This window comes from Protobothrops mucrosquamatus, unplaced genomic scaffold, assembly GCF_001527695.2.
Source record: "Protobothrops mucrosquamatus isolate PMUCROS unplaced genomic scaffold, P.Mucros_1.0 scaffold342, whole genome shotgun sequence".
In the NCBI taxonomy this organism is placed as follows: Eukaryota; Metazoa; Chordata; class Lepidosauria; order Squamata; family Viperidae; genus Protobothrops; species Protobothrops mucrosquamatus.
In genome coordinates this window covers 232420-253632 of record NW_015386679.1, presented here as the reverse complement: position 1 = coordinate 253632, position 21213 = coordinate 232420, and the positions used below count along the sequence as shown (strand labels likewise).

Sequence of the window (21213 nt, the reverse complement as noted above, 5' to 3'; positions counted from 1 at the left end):
GCAGAGCCTCAAACAGAGGTGATCCAAACCAGCTTGGGATCTGGCCCACAGCCGCCCTGCCTTCAAATTACCTTGCGCCACCTTACAGGGTTTCAAATTTCGTCCCTTTCCTTGCTCACGAGAGATCATCTTTCAGAGTTTGTGTTTAGGATAATACACGGAGCTCCAAAGCTTTCGGGACTATTGCAACAAAACCTCTAAAGTCACATACATCGGAGGGGGGGGGAGAGGAACGGGGTCCTTGGAGAGAATTGAACCCAGGATTTAATGCGAGCGTCTCCTAACTTGGGCCATTTTAAAGACTTGTGGACTTCAACTCCCAGAATTCCCCAGCCAGCACGTGCTGGCTGAGGAATTCTGGAAGTTGGAAGTCCACAAGGGGCCAAGTTTGGAGACCCCTGATGGAAGAGAATGACCTCTGCACACACGGGGGCCTGTCCAGTTGTATTCCATGCAAGAAGGGATGGGCAGATGGGTGCCAGAGTTGCCACCTGCAGACGTTGTTTGGCCTCCTGCAGGTTTGAGCCTTGCAATCCAACAGGGTTGGCCTCCACAGGGACAGCATCCCGCCCGAGGTGGGATGGGTTCCACAGCTTGGTTCTTTCAAATAATAAATTTGGAAATAATAAAGAAAACCAAATTGCTCTTTTGAGGAAGAAAGCCGTGTGTTGTTTTTTTTCCCCAGCCTCTCCATTCACTTACAGAAGTTCTCATCCCTACGCCTAACGGGTCAAATCCTTCTAAGTTATTCTGATGTGCTCCTTTCCTTAAAATAAACTGTTCAGAGATGTTCACAGCTAGTTCTAGGGTCTCTTTAATTCTCCTCCCTACTCCCAGGTGCTCCTGTTGGTCAAATCTTAACAAAAGATGCTTTCTACTAAAGATAAAATATTAAGGCAGTCACAACTCTTAGGATAGGAAGACCTGGGGCTTCTAGCATTACTAGCCGGGGTGAAAAATCAGTATAAATTTGACCCAGGTTGCTTAGCACATCTTTCTTGTGAGGCTGAAGGCTGAGCCACTCAACCAGGTGCCAAAGTGTTTGGAGAAAGGAGACAGGAGAAAAGAAAAAAGGAAAGAAAGAGAAAGAGAAAGAAAAGGGAACCAAATATACCACAGAGAAAGAAAGAAAAGAAAAAAAAGAGAGAAAGGGGAACCAAATATACCACACAGATGCTAGCAGGAAAGGTCAGTTTTTAAAACTTTTTTTTATTTTTATGATTATTTTTTTAGTTTTTATTTTATATTATCTACAAAGTAAGTTTTCCTCTTAACTTAAAAGTTAGACCGCTGCCTTGGGACAGTGGTTCTCTTTCCCCCTCAGACATGATTTTCGTTTTATAAATAATAAATCCATATCCATTTGACCATTATTAGATTTCTTTCCCCCACAAAACCTCTTTTAAGTTTAGTTAGTGGCAGAAGGGATTTTTTTTTGTTTGTTTAGAGTCTTGATTTACATAATTACTATTTGCTATTATTATTTTTAGTGAGAACAGCAACAAGACTCACCTCTTGTTACTTCGGGTTCTCTACGCTCATGAATTCGTAACTCTGAAGGGCTGTTTTAAAAAATAAATAGCTTTTCCAGTTTTTGTTTTTCTCTTTTTCTGCAAGCGGATTGGGGCCGTTTTAGTTTCTTTGACACAACGCACGGAATCGTGGAATCGTCCCCCGGAGGGATCGACCTGCCTGTGACTCAGTGGTCCAAAAATTCTCCCACCGGAAGGTTGGAAACCATTAGCATCCCTACCGGATGTGACACCTTGGTTTTTTATCGTTTTTCGCTCTCGCCTTAAAAATAAGTGAAATACTAAGGGTTTTTTGTTTGTTTGTTTGTTTCATTTGCTTTTGTTTTGTTTCTGTGCTTCCAAGTTGGATGAAGCAGGAGAAAAAAAAATGAAAGGTATTTGGCCTTTTTAAAAAAAAAAAAAAAAAGAAAAGAAAAGGAAAAAGAAAAGAGGGATCCAGCCTCAGTTACTCTGCCAGGTCAGCTTTACAACTGCTGTTGATGGTGAGTGGGAACTGCAAGAGAGAAAAACAATAAAACAAAAATAACAAGAAATGTTGAGATCTAAATGGGAAGAACAAGCCAAAGCCCATCCGTTTAACCCAGTGTTTCTCAGCCTTGGCCTCCTGGAGTTGGGTGGGCTTCAACTCCCACAAATTCTGGGAGATGAAGTCCCCCCCCTCCCCATTTTAAAGCAGGCTAGCTGGGGAATTCATCTTCAACAGGTCAAGGTTGAGAAACATGGACTTGGGCCTCCCTTGGTCAACAGCTTGCGTCTCCGGACCCTCTCCCAGTCCAATACCCCCCTCCTGTCCCCAACTCTTGGTCTACAACCAGGAGGAAGACGAGGAGACCCTGATGGAAATCCACCTTCCCAAACCCCAAAGGTGCCAACAGAGGGAGCCAGCCCCCCCCCCCTTGCAAGGGGCGCATTCTGGACCCGCTTCCAAAGCAGCAGTTTGGGCATTGGCCAAGCGGGAGCCGACCTCCCTGCCTCCCTCAGGCGCACAACTCCCGCAACCTCCTCCTCTTCGCTCCTGGCTTCCTGGCCAGGCGTGTGGACGGCGCAGGGCTCACCTGAAGGGTGCGTCATATAGGGGAAGTGTGTGGCTGTGGACACTGGAATGTGCTGCAGTGCACTCTGCGCAAGGGCGGCCTGGGGTCCACCGGGCGGCGGCTGCGTCGTCATGAGCATCACTGGAGCATGGGTAGGGGGGTGGGAAGGAGCCATGCCTGACTGCACATGGGCCTGGGACAAAGAGCAAGGCCGTCAGGAGACCCCTCCTCTGTCTGGGGACCCTCAAGAGCCACCATCACCCCCCAGGGCTCCTGCTGCCTGTCCAGGGTTAAAGAGGAATCTCGGTCGAGACTCGCAAAGGGCTGCCACCTGCCGATCTGGGTTGTGCGAGGGCCGGAGGGTCTCCTCCGTTTCCCTCCATCCGTCCCGTCGGACCCCCGTTTGTGCCAGGACCCTCGGCACAGGGCAGAACGGCTTGCGTGGGCCAAAGCCCTACGACAGACACGCCAGGCAGGTCCCCCAGACCCAGCGGGGGAAGGGACTGTGGGGCCGGCCGGCTCAGAGCAAGGTGGATGGAAGCCCCCCTCCCAAGAGCAGCCAGACGGGGAGGGTCCTGGGCGAGGGCCCGGAGGGCCGGGGCTACCTGGGGCATGTGGGCCATGTGGGGCGGGTTGGTGTAGGCCGGCTGGACGTGGGACGGATGGATGGCGAAGACGGTCGGCTGGCCGGTCGGGAAGCTGCTCTGCGGGGACTGGGCGCTGGAGCCGGGGGTCATGGAGGGCGGCGTGGGGGCCAGGCCGGCGTGGTAGATGGCCGACTGCTGCTGGGCACTGGTCAGGTGGAGGGCCTGGGCCGCCTGGTGCTGGTGGGGCTGCGGAGAGAGGGGCAGGGGGACACGTCACACAGTGGCACGGCCGTCGCCAGACTCAGCTGGTCCTCAGCTTACGACCAACGGGACATCTCCGCTGCTAAGCGAGGCGGTGGTGAAGTGAGCCACACCCTATTTTACCACCTTTTATTCTGCCGGTTAAGTGAATCACACGGTCGTTAAATGAATGTGGCTTCCCCTGTTGATTTTACTCGCCAGGCGGCCACAAATGGGGGTCACATGACCCCCACCCCCACCCCCTCCAGGATGTGCAACCGTCATAAATACACTAGTTTTTCACACCTTGTGAAAATGAACGGCCACTAAACGAAGGGAGGAGTATCTGCATCGGGCAGGCGTTCCTCCGAGTCTTCGGCAACCCTCCCCTCTCCCAGGGGAGCCCCTGCCCGTCCTCCTGGGGGGCTGCAGCCCAAAGGGGGGGCTCCCCTTCCACCCCACCTGCTGCCCGGGGGAGGAGCACTTACCTGCACCGGGCTAGGGGCCGGGTGGCTCCCCCCGTGCTGCGACTGCTGCTGCCCCGTGGGGGTGGCCGAGGGCTGCGGGTGGGGGCTATGTGGGTGCAGGCCGGCGCTGGGGTGGGCATACTGCTGAGCGAGGGAACCGGTGGAAACTGGGGAGGGGGAGACAAAAGGCAGGAGGGATGGGAAAAGGCCCCCCCACTCTTTTCAGGCGGCTAACGGAAGTCTCGGACGCCGCTTTTAAGAAACCACTTCCCCCCCCCCACTTGCAGGTTTGGCCTCCTGCTTCATCTAAAACACGGGAGGGGGCTTCCCTGGGGGTCTCACCCCCTGGATTTCACCCCTTCCATTTCCTCTTTGTGCACAGAGGAAGGTGGGGAGGGGGACTTCAATGGAAGGGGGAGGCCATCACTTCGCAGCCCCAAAAAAGGGGGCACAATGTCCCCAATTCCTCGTCCTCCGAGCCAATGCTCTTCCCTGAAAGACCCTCCTGCTTTTCTTGGGCAGGGGTCCCTAACAGCTCAGCCTTTCTCTGCCTCGGCAGCTTGAAGACGGGTGCACCAACCCCCAAAGCTGGCTGGGGAATCCTGGCGGGTGAAGTCCACCCATCTTCCACCTGCCAAGGCCGACAAACTGCCAGCCCGCAGTGCACAAGAGGGCAACTAGAAAAACATTTGGAGTTAACTTTCTGGTCTGCTAGACGCCCCTGAAAAGAAAAAAAGGGGGGTGGGGGCGGCAGAGGGGCAGAGTCCAGGCATCAAGAGGCCCCTGGCATCTCCAAGCTGCGCCTGCAAATGCTGCTGCTTTACAGGGGGCAGAAATGTGATGGGGGGGAGGGAGGGCAGCTCTCTGCAGCTGCCCTCCCCAAAGCTGACTTCTCAAGGAAGCAGCTGGAGGCTTAATTCTGCACGAGAAGTGAAAAACTGAAAGTCAGCAAAAAGGGAGAAGAAAGGGAAGGAAAAGGAAAAGTCGGAAAGGCTAATTGTGGAACAGAAACCGGGGTTTAAGAACAGGGTGAGAGGAGGAAGCAGCCCAGTTCAACTGGGATTCCATAAATGAGCTGGGAGGAACTCCTGACCACAATTCAGGCCGGAGACTGCCAAACCCGGTTAGATGGTGGTCAAGATCTTTGCCTGAAGGGTAGGAAGGCTGGCTCTCTTTCCCAGATAAAGTGGGCAACGACAGCCGCTTTATGACCTGTGGACTTTAACTCCCAGAGTCCCAGAGTCATTTTTACCTGCGCTTCTCTGCTAAAGGTTCCTCCGACAGCTTCCTTCCTTCAGCATCTCTGGATATCCTACCAGTTCACTACCCCTCACCAACCAGAGGGAAAAATAAGATTCCTTGTGCCTTTGAGAAAAGGTTTGGTGCAAAGAGAGGAGAGGGCCTCTGATCCCCCTTTTACCAACAAGATTCGTGCAACGTGTAACATCAAAGTTAGTACAAAAAAAAAAAAAACCCAACTCACTGGCAAAGTAGAAAGAAGGGCCTGTCTCCTTGCTGTAGGGTATTTTGGGACATGCTGGATTTGAGAAATAAAAAGGGAAATTAGCCACATGCCACAAGATTAAAAGCACCACTTTCAGGCTTCTGGAAAAGGTTTAACAGTCAATTATCGTGGTTTGTTTTTTTTTTCATGCACAAACCAATTTGCAATTTTTTTAAAAAAAAAGTTAAGAAGTTTCCAACAGGTTATGATTGTCAGTCGGAATTCGTTACTATTAACATGTTCACCATTAAAATCATTTCGCATACGATTAAGACACAACAGGAAAAATACACAGGATTCAAATGTATTTCGAGCAATTGGCAACCGAGATTATAACACTGATTATGATCCAGGAAGCCCAGCCCTTGCTTCCCCCCCGGGGAAACTCAGCCCCTGGTCGGTTGATCACACTGGATTCCCAGCAGAGAGAGAAAAATCAGACATAGGAGAGCACTAAAGTCAAAAGAAAAATCAAAATACGACTCAGGGTCTGCATGCTCTTTGGAACCAACTGCTCGGTTCTTAGGAGTGTAAAACCTGCTGTTGTTCAGATTTATCTAAATCAGGGGTAGGCAACCTTGGCTCTTTTATGACTTGTGGACTTCAACTCCCAGAATTCCTGAGCCAGCATAAAAGAGCCAAGGTTGCCTACCCCTGATCTAAATGGAGACTTGGACTAAATCTGAGCCAAAGGCCTCCGTTCCCTTGGTTAGTTGTGACTTTGATGGAGCCACAGAAGCATCGTCTCTCAGCTCTTCCTCCAGAGAAAGGAGGAACCGGGGTACTTAGCGTTTCTTCGGCGCTTCAACACGTTCAGAAGACGACAAACATTTCGGTACCGAGATCAGGGAGACACATTAAAGCAGAGTTTTTCAAGCTTGGCCGCTGGAAGGGGAATTATGGGAGCTGGAATTCCACCCGTCTTCAAGTGGCCAAGGTTGAGAAACGCTCATTTGAGTCCTGTTCTACCCCAAAACGTAGGATGACTTTGAGATTTTAACCAGTTTTCTCTGTTTCCAACAAGCTAAAGAGCATCCTATCACTGCCAGGATGGCACCCTGCCAAGATCCTAGTCCTCCAATCCTTAAATACTGAAGCCCCAAGAATACCCCCCACCAATTTCTTATCTCAAGGGCTGGATCATCTCCCCCACAGACCCTTTTGTCAAGGAAAAGCTGGCTGAGCTGCCCCCCCCCAGCTAAATGCTGGTCCTCTCGCCAGTCTGTGGGGGAACCTGGCTTAAAGTGGTTTCACCACCTAGGGACAATGGGGGGGGGGGTTTCAGGTGTTTCTGTTCTCCCAACAGGCAGGCTGTGTTCAGGACCCAGTCGACAAGACGGCTGAATTTTCACTGGGGAGTTTCAGTGCAGACAAGATGGCGGCCAATTAGGTAAATAGATAAATAAGGCACCCTGCCTAGAGACGAGGATGACTGAATTGGGTAGGGGGGATCAGGCAGAGAAGGGTCTCGGGATTCCCCTAACTGGGAGCATCCACAGCTTGGACCCTCCCTGCAAGTGGGCTGCATACTTGAAATGGCCCTGCTGGGGGGGGGGAGGTCACAGGAATTTCGCAAGAAAACCCAGACCTGCTGCAGCTGCCCCAAACCTCTCCGTAGACAAAGGGGGCATAAGCCTGGGAGGGGAACGGTCTAGAAGCAGCCCCAGAGCCCCCATCCCACCCCCAGGAGGAGGAGGAGGAGGAGGAGGAGCACCTAAGAAAGGTTAAAATCATGGCAACTAAACCAAAGTTTGTTAACCCGAGACGTTTCGTTACTCATCCGAGTAACTTCATCAGTCAAAATAAAGAATTTGGTTAGGCAGAGAGATGTCGGAATGTATGGTCCCCCCCTCCTCCCCCCCCCAGGCCTTCCTCCTGTCCTAAGAGCCGGAGTGAGGGTGTCCCCCACTTCCGGGGAGCTGATGCTGACAGGCAGCCTCGGGGATGGCTGAGCACAGGGGAGCCTCTGCCCGTGGCCACTGGAGGCAAACACAGGCCTATTCATGGCTGAAGAATTGGCTGAGCGCTTCCTGTCTGGGGAGAGGGCCTGCAGGCACTCTGTGTGTGTGTGTGTGTGTGTGTGTGTGTGTGTGTGTGTGAGCAGCCCAGCTGAAGCTGCCGAGAGGCAGGGATTGGGGGGGGGAGGCAGGAGGATGGAGAGGGGCCGCCTGGCGCCAGGAGAGGTACCTGTGGCTGGAGAGAGGCAGGGGGCCCTGGGGTCCACCAGCAAGGCCATTTCGGCCAGGAGGCTCTGGGGTCTGCACTGGCACGTTCACACAGGCCGGGAGGGACCGGGGAGAAGCAGGGACAATCCACCATCTGGGGAGGGGGGGCTGCAAATATTCTGACTATTCCGGAGACGGATCAGAGACTGAGACGGGGGCCACGAGGGGCTTTAGAATTGTCCTTTATTCTTCAAACCAACATTGTTTAACAGTGGTTTTGTTTTCCTGAACAAACTCAAAAGACAAAGTGCCGCTTTCCTCTCCTCTGCTCCGCAAACGCGCTGCCCTGCGTGGTGGGTGGGTGGGTGGGTGGGTGGGGGGCGTTAAAAGTTTTTTTTGTTTGTTTTTTAAAAAAAGAATGCAAATCAGGTCATCCTACCATACATCGCATGCGTCTGCTCGTGGGCCCCGTACTGGGTGGCAGGAGAAGAAACCAGGCCGGGCTGTGGGTGGGCCGGAGGCGCCATCATCCGAGCGTTGCCCGGAATGACAGGGCTATAGACGTGGGGGTGCTGTGGGGAGAAGGAGGAGGAGAAAGAGAGAGAAACGAAAGAAAGAGAAAAGGAGAGAGAGAGAAAAGGAGAGAGAGAGAGACAGACCGTGAGGGCTGGAAACACAGAGGCGACTGCTGGGTGGGTTCTGGCCCCTCATGAAGGTGCCTATGAGGCAGCCTAGGACCTGCCCCCCATCTGAAGCCAGACCAGCCCCCCCCCATCTGAAACGTTCTGGTATTGACAATCCCCTCCCCCTTGCTTGTCCCCACAGCATGGAGGAGGACCAGTCAGTGGGAACCACAGCAGACTCTCCTCCCCACAGGACCCAAAAGCTGCCCCAACACCTCCCTCCAGACGGGCCCCCCTTGCAATGAGGGAGGGGCCCACTAGGAAAGTCTCTGGCCACCTGTAGCCATGCTGGGGGGAGCACTCTGCAGGTGGGGGGGGTGCTCCGCGATCTGGAGATCCGAGTTCTGCAGCAGGTTGGGGCCCAGTTGCTGCGGGGGGGGGGCAGGCCATACCTGAGACTGGTAGTGGGGGACGTGCTGCACCAGAGGCTGGCTGGGGAACTGCTGGGGGCTGTAGGTGACGTACTGGGCCGAGTAGGCGGGCGGTGTGGCAACCATGGGGGCCCCGGCGGCCGAGGCCGGGTGCATCAGGGGGTTCTGGGGATGAGGGTCTTGCCGCTGCTGAGGCATGTTGGCCACTGTGGAGAGAGAGAAGGGCACTTCCAGTAGGGCACCGTCTTCAGCTGCCGCCCCCCCGTGCCCTGGCCCCCTCCCGCTGCTGCCCAGCTGAGCCCTAACCCTCTGCACGAAGCCCAAAAACACGCCCCCCCACCGTGGTCTCCTCACCTTTACCTGTTCTGTAGGTCTTGGCCTGGTTGACTGGCATCGGGGTCATGGGGATGGGGTATAACGGCTGGAAAAGAAAGCAGGCGGCCGCTGAGAAGTCAAGCCGGACCGTGGCCACTTGAAGCCTTGTGGACTTCAATCCCCAGAATTCCCCAGCCAGCATGAGGCTGAGGAATTCTGGGAGTTGAAGCCCACAAGCCTTCAAGTGGCCGAGTCTGGGCCCCTGGGCTCTAGACCGTCCTTCCCTTGCCCTCTAATGGGCTACAAGACAGGAGCCCCCCGTGCCCCCCTTACCTGGACGCCCGGGCTGACAGGAACCGGGTACATCATATTGGGAGCAAAACAAACAGGCTGGGTGTAGACAGGAGCCGGCTGCTGGTGCCCCACCATCGAAGGGCTGGGCTGGGCTGGCGGGCGGGGCGAGGTGGGCGTGGTGGAAGGCTTGGGCTGCCAAAGACAGGACGGGGGGGGGGGACACGGGCAAGATGACCCCTCCAGGAGCAACTCCCGTGGGGCCCAACACACCCTGTGTGGACACAGAGAGCTCCGAGCTCTCCTTCTGGCAGGACCACCATTCTGCTTCAAATTCCCATTGTTAAGCGAGGCAGGGGTTAAGTGGGTTTTGCCCCATTTGGCCTCAGCCCCAAAGGAGCAGCTCTGCTTTTGGGGGGCTCAGTCCCCCCTCAGACCCCCCCCCCCAGGCTCACCTGGGCGAAAGACCGAGGGTTGAACTCCTTCGCGTGTGGGTTCAGCGTGGATTTTCTGACTTGCCTGAGGAGGGGACAAAAGACACAAACACACATGCACAAGAAGGCAAGGGAGACACACCTTGGTCTTGTTTCAGGAGACCTGAGGCTGCACACGGCAATAGAGCCTCCCCTTTCCCCACTGAAAGTAAATATCTGAGGGAGGGAGGGAGGGATAGGAATGGAGAGGATGGATGGATGGATGGATGGATGGGAGGAAGGGAGGGAGGGAGGGAGGGAGGAAGGAAGGAAGGAAGGAAGGAAGGAAGGAAGGAAGGGAGGAAGGGAGGAAGGAAGGAAGGAAGGAAGGAAGGGAGGGCCTTGGCCTAAACAGGCATGGTATAAAATAAATAGAATTTAATACAGCGAAGAGAAAGGAGAAATTGAATCAATCACTAGAGGGGCCAGGAGGACTCTCTGGTCCACAAATGAGACAGAGCAGGGTGCCCCCTAGTGGACAAACCAAGCAGCTGCCCACTCACCTAGCCTTCATCAACCTATGCCTTGTGTGTGTGTGTGTGTGTGTGTGCATGGAAACCCCCCCACAAAAATGCTCCTCCAAAGAGAGGCATAAAAGACCCCCCTCCCTCCTCCCCCCCCAGCCTGAACCGAGCAAGGCTTGGCAGAGAACTCAATGCCCCTCGGGGTCTCGCCCACCCCCAGGCCCGGCCGGCTGGACCCGAGGCCGCCTCACTCACTCGCTGGCCTCCTTTTTCTCCTCCTTGTCCTCCCTCTCCTGCTTCGCTCCAGGGCCCGATGTCTGCACGCCCTGGGAGGTCACCTCCGGCCCGGCCTTCTGCTCGGACAGGCTGCTGGCGGGAGAAGCGCTGGGGCTGTTTGGGGAGCTGCTCCCGCCGGCCGAGGGGGCCGCGCTGCTGACCGGTTCGGCCGCCGAGTCCTTCGGGCTGGGCTCCACCTTCTCCTTGGGGGCCTCCCGGGGCTTTTCACCCTCTCGGTTTTTACTCAGCAGCTGCTCCACCGTTTCAGGGGTAGAACTGGGTTGTAACTGGGGGAAAAGAGAGAAAGAGGAGGGGGGGAAATGGAATTATTTCCTAATCTGAGACTTACAGAGGGAAGAGACCGTCCGGAATGGGGGTGCCGCCTGGGCCCTTACCCTAAAGTCGTTCTTGAATTTCTTCAAATCGTCAATCTGTTTCCTGTGTTCTAGAACAGCCGGAGAAACTCCTGTTTGAGCAAATACGCAACCCATCACCTGGTGCACCAATGCCGGTGGCCGGGCGCCCCACTTTTGATCACGTGACCGTGGGGACGTTGCAACGGTCGTTAAGGGGGAGGACCGGTTATAAGTCACCTTTTTCAGTGCCATTGCGACTCCAAATGGTCACTAAACAAACGGTTATAAGGGGAGGACTCTCTGTACTGACGCTTCCCCCAAATTATTCTCCAATACTCAAGACTTTCCCCAAACACCGAGAGATGCGTTTCCTCTCTTCCCACTGAAAATGCCCTCGGAGGTTGCCGCCTCCACAGCCTGTTCACCTACCAATGTGCCTTTTTCAAGGTCCAGAAATGAAGAGAATCAGACAAGCTTTAGCCAGGCCTCACCTTTGCCGCCTTCCGGCTTGCTAAAATTGGGAGAAACTTCGCTGGGCTTGAGATGTTCCTTGGCTGCCGCAGGGGAAGAGCTCTGCCTCTGCTCGTTAAGCCGGGAGTCTTTCGCTAGGAAGGAAAACCAGGGTCACCTCAGCGGTGTGAGTCAAACGCCCGGCTGGATTTTCCACGCACGGCATTCTGACAACCCAAGTGGCAGCATGCAGGCAGGCAAACTAGAAGATTGTCGTGCAACTTAAAAAGTCTACCGAACGAAAGTTTGACCGATAGAAGAAAATATTTGCAGCTTAGGGTTGAAATGAGGGGTCCTTGGGGGGTCTCTGAGCATGGCTGTTTTCTTGCAGACGTTTCACGACCCAACTAGGGAACATCATCAGTGCAACGGAATGTGGCGAACCCCACACTCCCTCACACTGTTATGGAATTGGGTCATGAATCATCTGCAAGAAGGCCAAGAGAGCACCAAGAAGCCCCCAGTCCTTGTCCTCCTCCCTCTCTTCTTCTTCTCCCCAAATCACCCCCCCCTTCTAGCACTGATGCTGTTACCTAGTTGGGTAATGAAACGTCTGCAAGAAAACCGCCAAGCTCAGAGAGCACCAAGGACCCCACCAACAAAATTTTGCTCCATCTATTTCCTAGAGGAAAAGATGGCACTCTAAGTCCAGAGATTAAATGTCGGCCTAAATGGCCGATCCTCATCCAGAAAACCAGTAAACCCACTTCACATCTAAGGCCCAAACTGGGGGAAGCCCCTTGTTCCCCGTTTCCTTCGGCGTGAGATCAACCTCTGTCTGTGCCTCCCGAGCCAGGCTCAGCCCTGGGAAAGGCTGAGAAGCCAGCCAGGGGGGTCCTTTACCTTCCGCAGATGGGGTGCCTGCTCTGTTGGCGGCAGGACTGGTGGGGGTGGGCGAGGCTGCGGGCACCGGGGTGGCTGCAAATTCGGCCGGGGTTGAGCCAGCTTGGGGGGAAGACAAGGCTGGGCCGGAAGGGATCCCTCCCCCGCTGCTCTGCCTCGGAGACCGGGGTCTGTGCGCCTTGGGGGACGACCTGGTCACTAGAAAGAGAGGACAGGACAGTTTGTTACGAGGCTCCCCAGCTCTCCACAGGCAAACCTACCACTAGGATCTGGGCCCAAAATGGCCAAGCTTGGCAATTTTAAGGCTGGTGGACTTCAACTCCCAGAATTCCCCAGCCAGCAACGCTGGCTGGGGAATTCTGGGAGTTGAAGTCCACCAGCCTTAAAGTTGCCAAGCTTGGCCAACCCTGATCTAGACAGAGATATTAAAGTGGCAGCAAAGGGCATCAATGCCACCACCGTCTGACCAGGATCTTCCTAACTTCCTAAGACACGCGTGATGCAGCATTTCTGGTCACACGTTTGCTGACAGCCCGTGATTCAACGTGGCCCTTTCAGCGGCGAGGCACCTGCCAGAATCCCAAGCCAGCCTGGCCAAAGGATTCCTGGTTACAAGGTGTGTGTGTGTGTGTGTCTCTCGGTGTACACATTGTGTTAAGTCCCCAAAACGGCCTATCTCCGACAGCCGCCGGGCGCAAGGAGGCCGGTGTGGAAACCCAGGGCTGTTTTAAGCCCAAATGTTTGGAGTAGGACATTCCTATCGTGAGTAAAACTTCACTTACCCCCCATGACCACCGAGGACCACGTCCCACCTGAAGAGCTGCTTCGGGCTGAGGAGGAAGAGGAGGAGGAGGAAGAGGAGGAGGAGCCGGCGGCTTCACCCGGCACGTTGTGGGAGACAAATTCTAAGCCGCTCGAGATGACGCCCCTCCCTGCCGGGACTCGGTGGCCTCGCGGGTGCCGCTGCGCCTTGGGAGACATCCGGGGGGGTCCTGGAGAAAGCAACACAACCCCCAAACTGTGTATACCACACAAAAGCCCCCTCAACCACATCCCACCAGGGCAGCAGCATTTTAGCCAAGTGGCCATGCAGGTAATCCTCAATTTACGACCGTAGGACAGCACTGAAAAAAGTGGCTGATGACGTTTTTCCCCACCTGGGGATCCACTGCAGCTTCGTGTGTGTGTGTGTGTGTGTGTGTGTGTGTGTGCTGGGATCGCCATTTGCAACTGTCCGAGCCAGCTTTTGACAAGGAAATTCAATGGGGGAAGCTGAATTCACTTACCATCAAAGCAATAAAGGTCGTAAAATCGGGCACGGTTCACTTAATGTCCTTGTGGCTTTAGTGACAGAAGTTCCAGTGCCCAATTGTGGTCGTAAACCAAGGACTATCTGTTATGAGGTTTCACTGGATTTTAAAGCCTCTTCCTGCCTTCGGCTCTCCAAGAATTGGCAAAATACAGTTATGAACCGGGACGTCTCTTCCGAAAAAGCCCAGTTTCGATTTATGTTTTTCTTATTTTATGATGCCCGGCACGAAAGGGATCTCCAATATTTTCCCCACAGGATTTCAGCACGACTATTTCACAGCCTGATCCTATCCTTCAGGTGAACCGATCACCGCTACTCCAAAACGTAAATTTAGCTGCATGCCGATTCTCTAAATTTGTGATGCTTGCGATGCTCCCCTACTGAACAGGCCTCCCTTCTCCCTTCTCCACTCGGCCAAACAGACTTTTTAGAAACCACCACAACTTTAAAGGGAACACAGAGACCCCATGAAATTCTACCTAACTTTCATCTATTCTCCCAGAAAACCAGGCTCTTCAACGGGGATTTGCCGGGATTAAAATTTGAAAGAGGACGTTTCTGATGAATGTGCAAATAGGAAAGGAGGAAAATTTTGTGACAAAAGGGTGGAGGGAGCCAACGTCACTTTGTGAGGACAGAGATACACAATCTTCTCATCTGCGGGGGGGGGGGGGAGAGAAACTTACACAGTCAAATCCTCCAAATCTTCTCCAATTTGACCTATAATCTCCCACTTCCCAAACAACATCCAGTATCCCCCTTAATAAATTTATTTATTTGATCTCAAAGTCTTCTAGAGGAGGGGTCCCCAACCTTGGCCACTTTATGACTTGTGGACTTCAACTCCCAGAATTCCTCAGCCAGCCATGCTGGCTGAGGAATTCTGGGAGTTGAAGTCCACAAGTCATAAAGTGGCCAGGGTTGGGGACCCCTGTTCTAGGGTACTTTCTGGAACTAAATTCATGATTCATCCTAAAGAGAAAATAAACTGGGTTTTCAATTTAACCCAGTTTCTCAAGCTTGGCCGCTTTAAGACGAGTGGGCTTCAACTCAACAGAATTCCCCAGCCAGCAGGTGAAGTGGCCAAGGTTGAGAAACACTAGCTGAACCTCACATCTGAATGGACCGTCCACTCTGGCTGGAAGCAACACGGAGCCCTGAAGACGGCTTGTGGCAAGGGGCCACGTGACGCCTGAGCCTCCTTACGGTTAACAAGGGACTGGGGAAGCCACGAGACCTGGGAGCCACCATCACACAGCCAGAGCTCTCGCATCTACATGGGCTTTGCTACACCGTGAATGGTGCTTCTTCGCCTCTTCCGGCTCACTCCAGGCCAACGGAGGAGGAAGCCGGCAGGCCAGCCCAGCGCCCTCCGCTCTTCTCCGAGAGCCCCGGCTCCTCTCTGACCCGCCACTCGCAGAAAAAGGGGAGGGGGCAAATGAAACACAAAGATAAAAACGCAAACGCGTGAACAAACAAAACGTTTTGTGCTCTTGGTACCTTCTGAAGACATGCGTTTAGGCAGAGTAGAGACGGGAGCTGGAGAGCCATAGTCAGAGGGGTGAGACGGGGCCCTGGAGGAGCGCGAGGGGGGCCTGGTGGGCGGCCGTGTAGGGGTGGCTGCCCGTGGTGGAAGAGAGGTGGGAGCTGACTGGTAGCGAGGTGGGCGAGAGGAAGGAGATGGGCAAGGCGATGGCCAGGGAACACCTGACAGAACAAATGATATGAAGAAGGAAAGCATAAAAACTAAAGCAAAATAAAAATTATGGGGGGGGGGAACAGGGTGGGGGTGAGGGGGGAAAGTAAAGATGACCACAATGGCTTCTCATCGTATTGGGGGTTTCTGCCAGCTCACACTAAACCTGGGGAAGGCCGTTCGCATCTGATCCCAGAGTATCGTCTTCGAGAAGGTCACCCTCAACCTCCGGGGCACCACGGTGGCCGTCTCCCCAAAGGCTGGCCTTGAGGTCCCCGGGAATACTTGCCTCCGTTAACGATCCTCTGGTCGGTCCCCGAGTGGAGGCTGTAGTCTGACGAGTGAGACCCGGGTCTGGACACGGAGGGGCCCGATCCAGACGGGCCGGCCCTCGGTGCATTCTGCCTTCCGGCACCCCAAGGAAGGATGTCTCGATTGCGCTGGCTGGGAGGGATGTACTTGTTCTCCCTGGGAAGGACAGAGGTGCCATTTTAGATAGACAGACAGACAGAAAGAGGGATGGATGGAAGGATGGAAAAGAAAGGAAGGAAGGAAGGAAGTAAGGAAGTCCCTGGTTCCCCACCCCACCCCCTTTCCCCCTGGCTCTACCTGGGGGCTGCCAAGGCTCCTTCTCGTTCGGCGGCATTCCGCTGAACTGCTGTGTATTTTTCTTCTTCGGAGCGTTCATCGTTCTCCAAAGCCGCCCGAGCCTTGTACTGAGCGCTGGATTCGATTTCTTCCGCTAATTGGGTCGCTCTCGCTTCCCGTTTTAAATAATCTTCTGAATTATCTCTTTCTAGGGGTACCCTAAAACCAGGGCGAGAGACAAGGGGATCCATCTGTGATCCAGAGTATGTATATATATATTTCCACGGATTAAACACATTAGGATAAAATTCGGAGGAATTTGTGGATGATGAGATACACAGCACAAGGAACACAAGGGTTTAGGTCAACGTTTCTCAACTTTAAGCCATTTTAAGAGGGTGGACGTCAACTTCCAGAATTCCCCAGTCAGATGTGGTGGCTGGGGAATTCTGGGGACTGAAGCCCACCCCTCTTACAACGGCTAGTTCTAGGCCAAAACCTTGATGCAGCCCTGTAAAAACCAGGCAACCGATGGCAACGTACGTGTAGGAAGCCAAACTGCTGTCGTACGTGGAAACCACCCCGTAGTTTTCTTCGTTGTAGCGAAACATGTCGTTGGGATCCCATCCATTGGACTAGAAGGCAAAAAAAGGAAAGAAGTCCAAGGGTTAAAATGGCACATGGGTACAAAAATAAGTTTTCTCGCATTTAAAAGCTCCCTGCATCTTCCTAAACCTTTTAACCAAAGCTGTCGCCGAAGACCCAGGTCAACGTTCATCCCTTGAACAAGTCCCTCTGACTTGGATGAAATTAAGAAGCGGGAGGGAAGGGGAGACAGTCATCAGAGGCAATTCTCTTTCTGGGGCCACGGGTGTAAACCCCTCAAAGACCCCCACGCCCTCTGGAACTCAAGTCAAGGGAGGCTTACAACGTCCGTTTCTAAAGCTTCAAGGTCTTCCGCCGTCGCGCCTTCTCCTCCGTCCCAGGGCTCCAGATCCTTCTCCTTGTGTTCGCCATTAACTTTAGCACTGATGGCAGAATCGGTAAAAGCATCTGTGATTGAAGGAAACAGCATCAGAAAACGTCATCTCCTGGAGCATCTTCTACCTTTTGGCAAGTGACGGCTAAAGTGAAGCCCTGTGAATCCTACCTACAGTAGGCCAAGAGTCAGAAGCGAACCCTCTTAAAATCTGGTAGACTTTAAGGGACAGCCACCTAGCACAGAGGTTAGCACTGATGACGTGACCTAGTTGGGTTATGAAACGTCTGCAAGAAAGCAACCCAGCTCAGAGAGCACCAAGGACCCCACAGTCCTCCTCCTCCTCCTCCTGCCTGCAAACCCCACTCCCTTCTAGCACTGATGATGTTACCTAGCTGGGTAAGGAAATGTCTGCAAGAAAAGAACCCAGCTCAGAGAGCACCAAGGACCCTAGAACAGAGTTCTAGCCAACCAGTCCATAATCAGGACCCCTCAGGACCTCCAGAGTTTACAGGAGGCATAGTAACCCATGATAAAACAAGAGTTAGAATCTGATCGTCTGAGCAATGGTCACTGCCATCCCTGCATAACCTCAGGAACCTCTTCAGATTCATCTTTCTTTTTCAGAAAGAAGGAATTTAGAGTCAAGAAGGACCTTTTCCTGACGCCACAGCAGAAGTTCTGAGCTTCACTCTTTGGTGAAACAGCCCCCGGTGTCCCCAGGTTCCTGTCTCAGAATTTGATTGGCCCTCAGTCAATCATGAAAGATCAGAAGGTGTCAGAGGTCCGTGCATTTGACCCCAAAACCTGTGATTTCTTCCTGTATGAGAGCAATCTTTGACAGGGCTGGCAGGCAGCTACCTCTCCGCCCCCACAAATATCCTGGATGCTCAGGAATCCCTTTGTTATTCAAAGGAACTTCCTGCTCAACCAGTCCAAGAAAAGTCTTTGCGGTTACTTAGCAGACGCTCAGGCTCAACCAACTTCATTCCTCCTGAGGAAGAGACACTCGGCTACTGTATTTGGGCACCAAGCGGGGAAACTGATCTCTTTCTGCCAGGCAGGCCGGGCTCCCGGGGCCAGACAAGGGCTGCAGGTGTTCGGCAGCACCTGGACAAGGCTTTCCGACTTGCAGAGGGGGGGGGGAGAAAGGGAATTCCAATAAAGGAGAATATCTGTAGCTCAGGGCTGAAACCCGCAAGTTCAGAGGACACCGAGCAGCCCCCAAAGGGACTTCCTCTCCTAGGCACTCTCAACTGTTTTAACTCAATCAGAAGAGAGCTGGAAGGGACCTTGGAGGTCTTCTAGTCCAACCCCCTGCTCAACCAAGAGACCTTATACAATTTGAGACTAAGTGGCTGCCCAGTCTCTTCTTGAAAACCTCCAACGATGGAGCACCCACAACTTCTGGAGGCAAGCCGTTCCACCGGTTAATTGTTCTTCACTGTCAGGAAATTCCTCCTTAATTCCGGCTCGCTTCTCTCCTTGATTAGTTTCCACCCGTTCTTTCTTGCCCTGCCTTCTGGGGCTTTGGAAAATAAACTGACCCCCTCCTCGGCTTTGTGGCAGCCCCTCAGATATTGAAATACAATCCCTCCCCCCACTCCTTCTTTTCTCTAAACTAGCCATAGTCCAAGTAGGTGACGTTGGCTTCGGACTTTCTTTAAGAGATAAAAAGTATGCTGGCCAACGGAAGCCAGCAGAGCAAGAGCTGCTATTTTAAAAGTGGATCCATTTTTTCCAAAAGGTTCAAATATATTAAAACCCCTCATTCCGTTACCTCTCTGGGCGTAGCTGGAGTCCATGTCCTTAAAGTGCACCATAACGAAATCTGAAGACTTGAACAAGATGCTCTCAATTATGTCTTCTTGTTTGGGCCCCAGACTGGATTCCGCCGTTTTCTGATGAGCGGCGTCCAGCACTAAGTCACACTGGAAGACACGGGGGGGCGAACAGAATCAGGCCCAGCTCCCTGGCCAGCAGCGTCACGGAGCAACACCATAACAAGCAACATTCCCCCCCCCAGCGAAATGTCAACTGTCTGACTGGCCCCCTAAACAGTCAGCAACTGGACATATCAAGGTGCATGATGAAGAGTAGCTGTGGCTGGACATTTGAGGTCCAGTTCAAGACTAAGGACTTCTCTGCTCTCCCCTCCCTTAGCCACTAACTCAGGGGTCTTCAACCTTGGGCACTTTTAAGACATGTGGACTTCAACTCCCAGAATTCCCCAGCCAGGGAGTTGAAGTCCACATGTCTTAAAAGTGCCCAAGGTTGAGAAACTCTATTCTAAAGCAATGAAATTAAAGGAGTTCAAGGTCCAGCCATTTATCTTAATTTTGTTTCACGTGATTTCTACTTTCTCCAAGAACCGAGATGGCGAAACAGACCCTCCAACTTTCTCATGCTTCCTGCCACGACATTCGAGAGAGAATGACGGCCTGAAAATTCTGAGTTTCCGTGGCTGAGAAGGGTCCCAATCCTGGCTCTTTCCAGTACTAGCCCAACCTTATGCAACCCTGAGACCCACCAGGCCCCATGATCCCCAGCCAGAAGATTTAGATCCGTTTGATTGGGTCAGGCAAGGAGGGAGAAAAGGGAAGGAAAATGTTATTTACCTTAGAGCTGTATGTTTTAAAAACTCCTTCATATATACTTCCATTTTTCACCTGTACTTCACATTTTGATCCCTGTGTGGAAAAAGGAGGGGAAAGAGAAGAATCATGATCAGAAAGTCTCATTTTAAGACTGGGATTAAGATTACCATGCGGTAAGAGGAGCAGCTAATACATTTTACAAATAAATAAAAATTACATCCATTTATAGGCAAGATCTAAACTCGACTTCTTTCTCTAGCCTCTGACCTTAATTTTTTTTTCATGCTTCCCTAAAGAGCCCGGCCCTAAGACTCAGCCTCCACACACACCCCTGGCAATACAAAACGACACCCCCAACATTACCAGGATCTCCCCATGCTTTGAGTTTATGAATTTATTATCCAACGAGGCAAAAAATAATGGAAGCAAAATCCAAGCAACAGAAGGCAAAGGGCAAAAACACCTCTCAAGAATCAAAACCGTGAAGAAAAAAAAACAAGAGAATGTACAATACAAGGGAATCTGGGTCCCGGCCATCTTCATCACTGGACCCAACGTTGCTCCGAGTCCTACAACGGGTTGATCTGCTCAACGACGCTTCAAAAAAGTCCTCCGCAAGTGAGCCCAAAATGTGAGACTTGTTAAGTGAATTTTCCCCCATTTTACAACATTTTTTTCTAAGTGAATCACTGTGATTGTTAAGCCGGTAACCTGGTTGTTAAGTAAATCTGGACTTTGCTGGTCCAAAGGTGGCAAAAGGGGAATCACATGATCCTGGGATACGGCAACCGTCGTAAGTATGAACCAGCTGCCCAGCATCCAAATTCTGATCATGTGACCATGAGGAGGCTGCCCTGTCATAAGTGTGAAAAATGGTTGTGCGTCCTTTTTTCAGTGACTTTGTAACTCTGAACAGTCATTAAACGAACTCTTGTTAAGTCGAGGAGTGCTTCTACTCAGCCTTCCTTCTCTTCCACTAAACTTCACTTCACTCCAACAAAGACACGAAACAGAAGCCAGGAGCCTGGCTACTCTCTCCTCCCCCCCCCTCTTCTTTGCAACAAAATAAAATTGCTTTTTGCTTCGCAGGATATTGGGAGCAACACTGAATTTTGCGCCCGAACAGCAAATGCAAAAAACTTTGTAAGCCTCAAAATAAAGAAGCAGCGGATGTCAGCATACTTAAGAGAAAGATTCCCCCCCGACACACATACATACACACACACACAAACCCAGTAATTGCTAGATTACTGAATTTAGAAGTTTCCGTTTCTAATGAAAAGCGAAGCGTCGCCAAGGAAAGAGGCAGCCATAACTTACGACAACGGATGTGAGTATGTGAACCATTCTCATGTTTGCGTATATGCCTTGAAAGGGGATCTGAAAGAAGAGAAAGAGTGTGGTACGCATGAGAGCACAACTACACACAGCACACGGACACACGGGATTGGCGGCAAGCTCTGAGTTGGGAGTGGCGGAGGTGACACTAGGAGAAAATCTTGGGAGGCTGGGAAGACTGTAAATGTAGACTACCTGAACACATCGAGAGCCATTCCTGAGAAACTCCAGGTCTGCTTACTGGACGTCCTCCCACTCTTAAGGCAGCCACAGCTCACGTTGGGGATGTGCAACCTCAGCAACTTTAAAATCTGTGGACTTCAACTGGCTGGGGGATTCTGGGAGTTGATGTCCATAGGTCTTAAAGTTGTCCAGGTTGGACACCCCTGCCATCAGTCCAGGCGTACCACGGGAACACGACCACCTGTCTCTGCCTACTCTCAGCCTTCCTAGGACTTCACCACCACGTCAACGTGCCTACAGTCTTCCCGGGAGGTGGGGAGGAACGTAGGGAGAGGTCTACTACTCAATGGAACTCCGTACGGACGTACATTCCAAGCGTCTGGTCCTCGTTCACCCAGGCTGGGCAAAG

At 52.6% G+C, this 21213-nt stretch overlaps 1 protein-coding gene across 1 annotated transcript; it reads right to left on the bottom strand.

Annotated features, from left to right (window-relative positions):
* Positions 1-1243: 1243 nt before the first annotated feature.
* Positions 1244-20663, bottom strand: ATXN2 (ataxin 2). Its single transcript, XM_015815445.1, has 23 exons — positions 20604-20663; positions 19305-19376; positions 18467-18617; positions 16636-16760; positions 16251-16342; positions 15729-15926; positions 15409-15587; positions 14924-15130; positions 12894-13103; positions 12112-12309; positions 11250-11363; positions 10798-10868; positions 10382-10689; positions 9645-9708; positions 9232-9384; positions 8944-9004; positions 8605-8789; positions 7969-8101; positions 5344-5397; positions 3882-4027; positions 3172-3399; positions 2588-2759; positions 1244-2025 (listed from the first exon to the last, which is right to left on the bottom strand). Exons 1-23 carry the CDS (start codon positions 20634-20636, stop codon positions 1997-1999), a joined length of 3183 nt encoding a protein of 1060 aa, XP_015670931.1. The 5' UTR covers positions 20637-20663; the 3' UTR covers positions 1244-1996.
* Positions 20664-21213: the final 550 nt, after the last annotated feature.

What these genes read in the sequence shown, in the direction of transcription:
- ATXN2 (XM_015815445.1), bottom strand. Translation starts at nt 20,636, where the DNA reads ATGAGAATGGTTCACATACTCACATCCGTTGTC. An exon ending in TTAAAACATACAGCTCTAAG is followed by an intron (nt 18,618 to 19,304) that starts GTAAATAACATT and finishes CGTGTCTTCCAG; the next exon opens with TGTGACTTAGTGCTGGACGC. An exon ending in CGGCCCCTAGCCCGGTGCAG is followed by an intron (nt 3,400 to 3,881) that starts GTAAGTGCTCCT and finishes CTCTCTCCGCAG; the next exon opens with CCCCACCAGCACCAGGCGGC.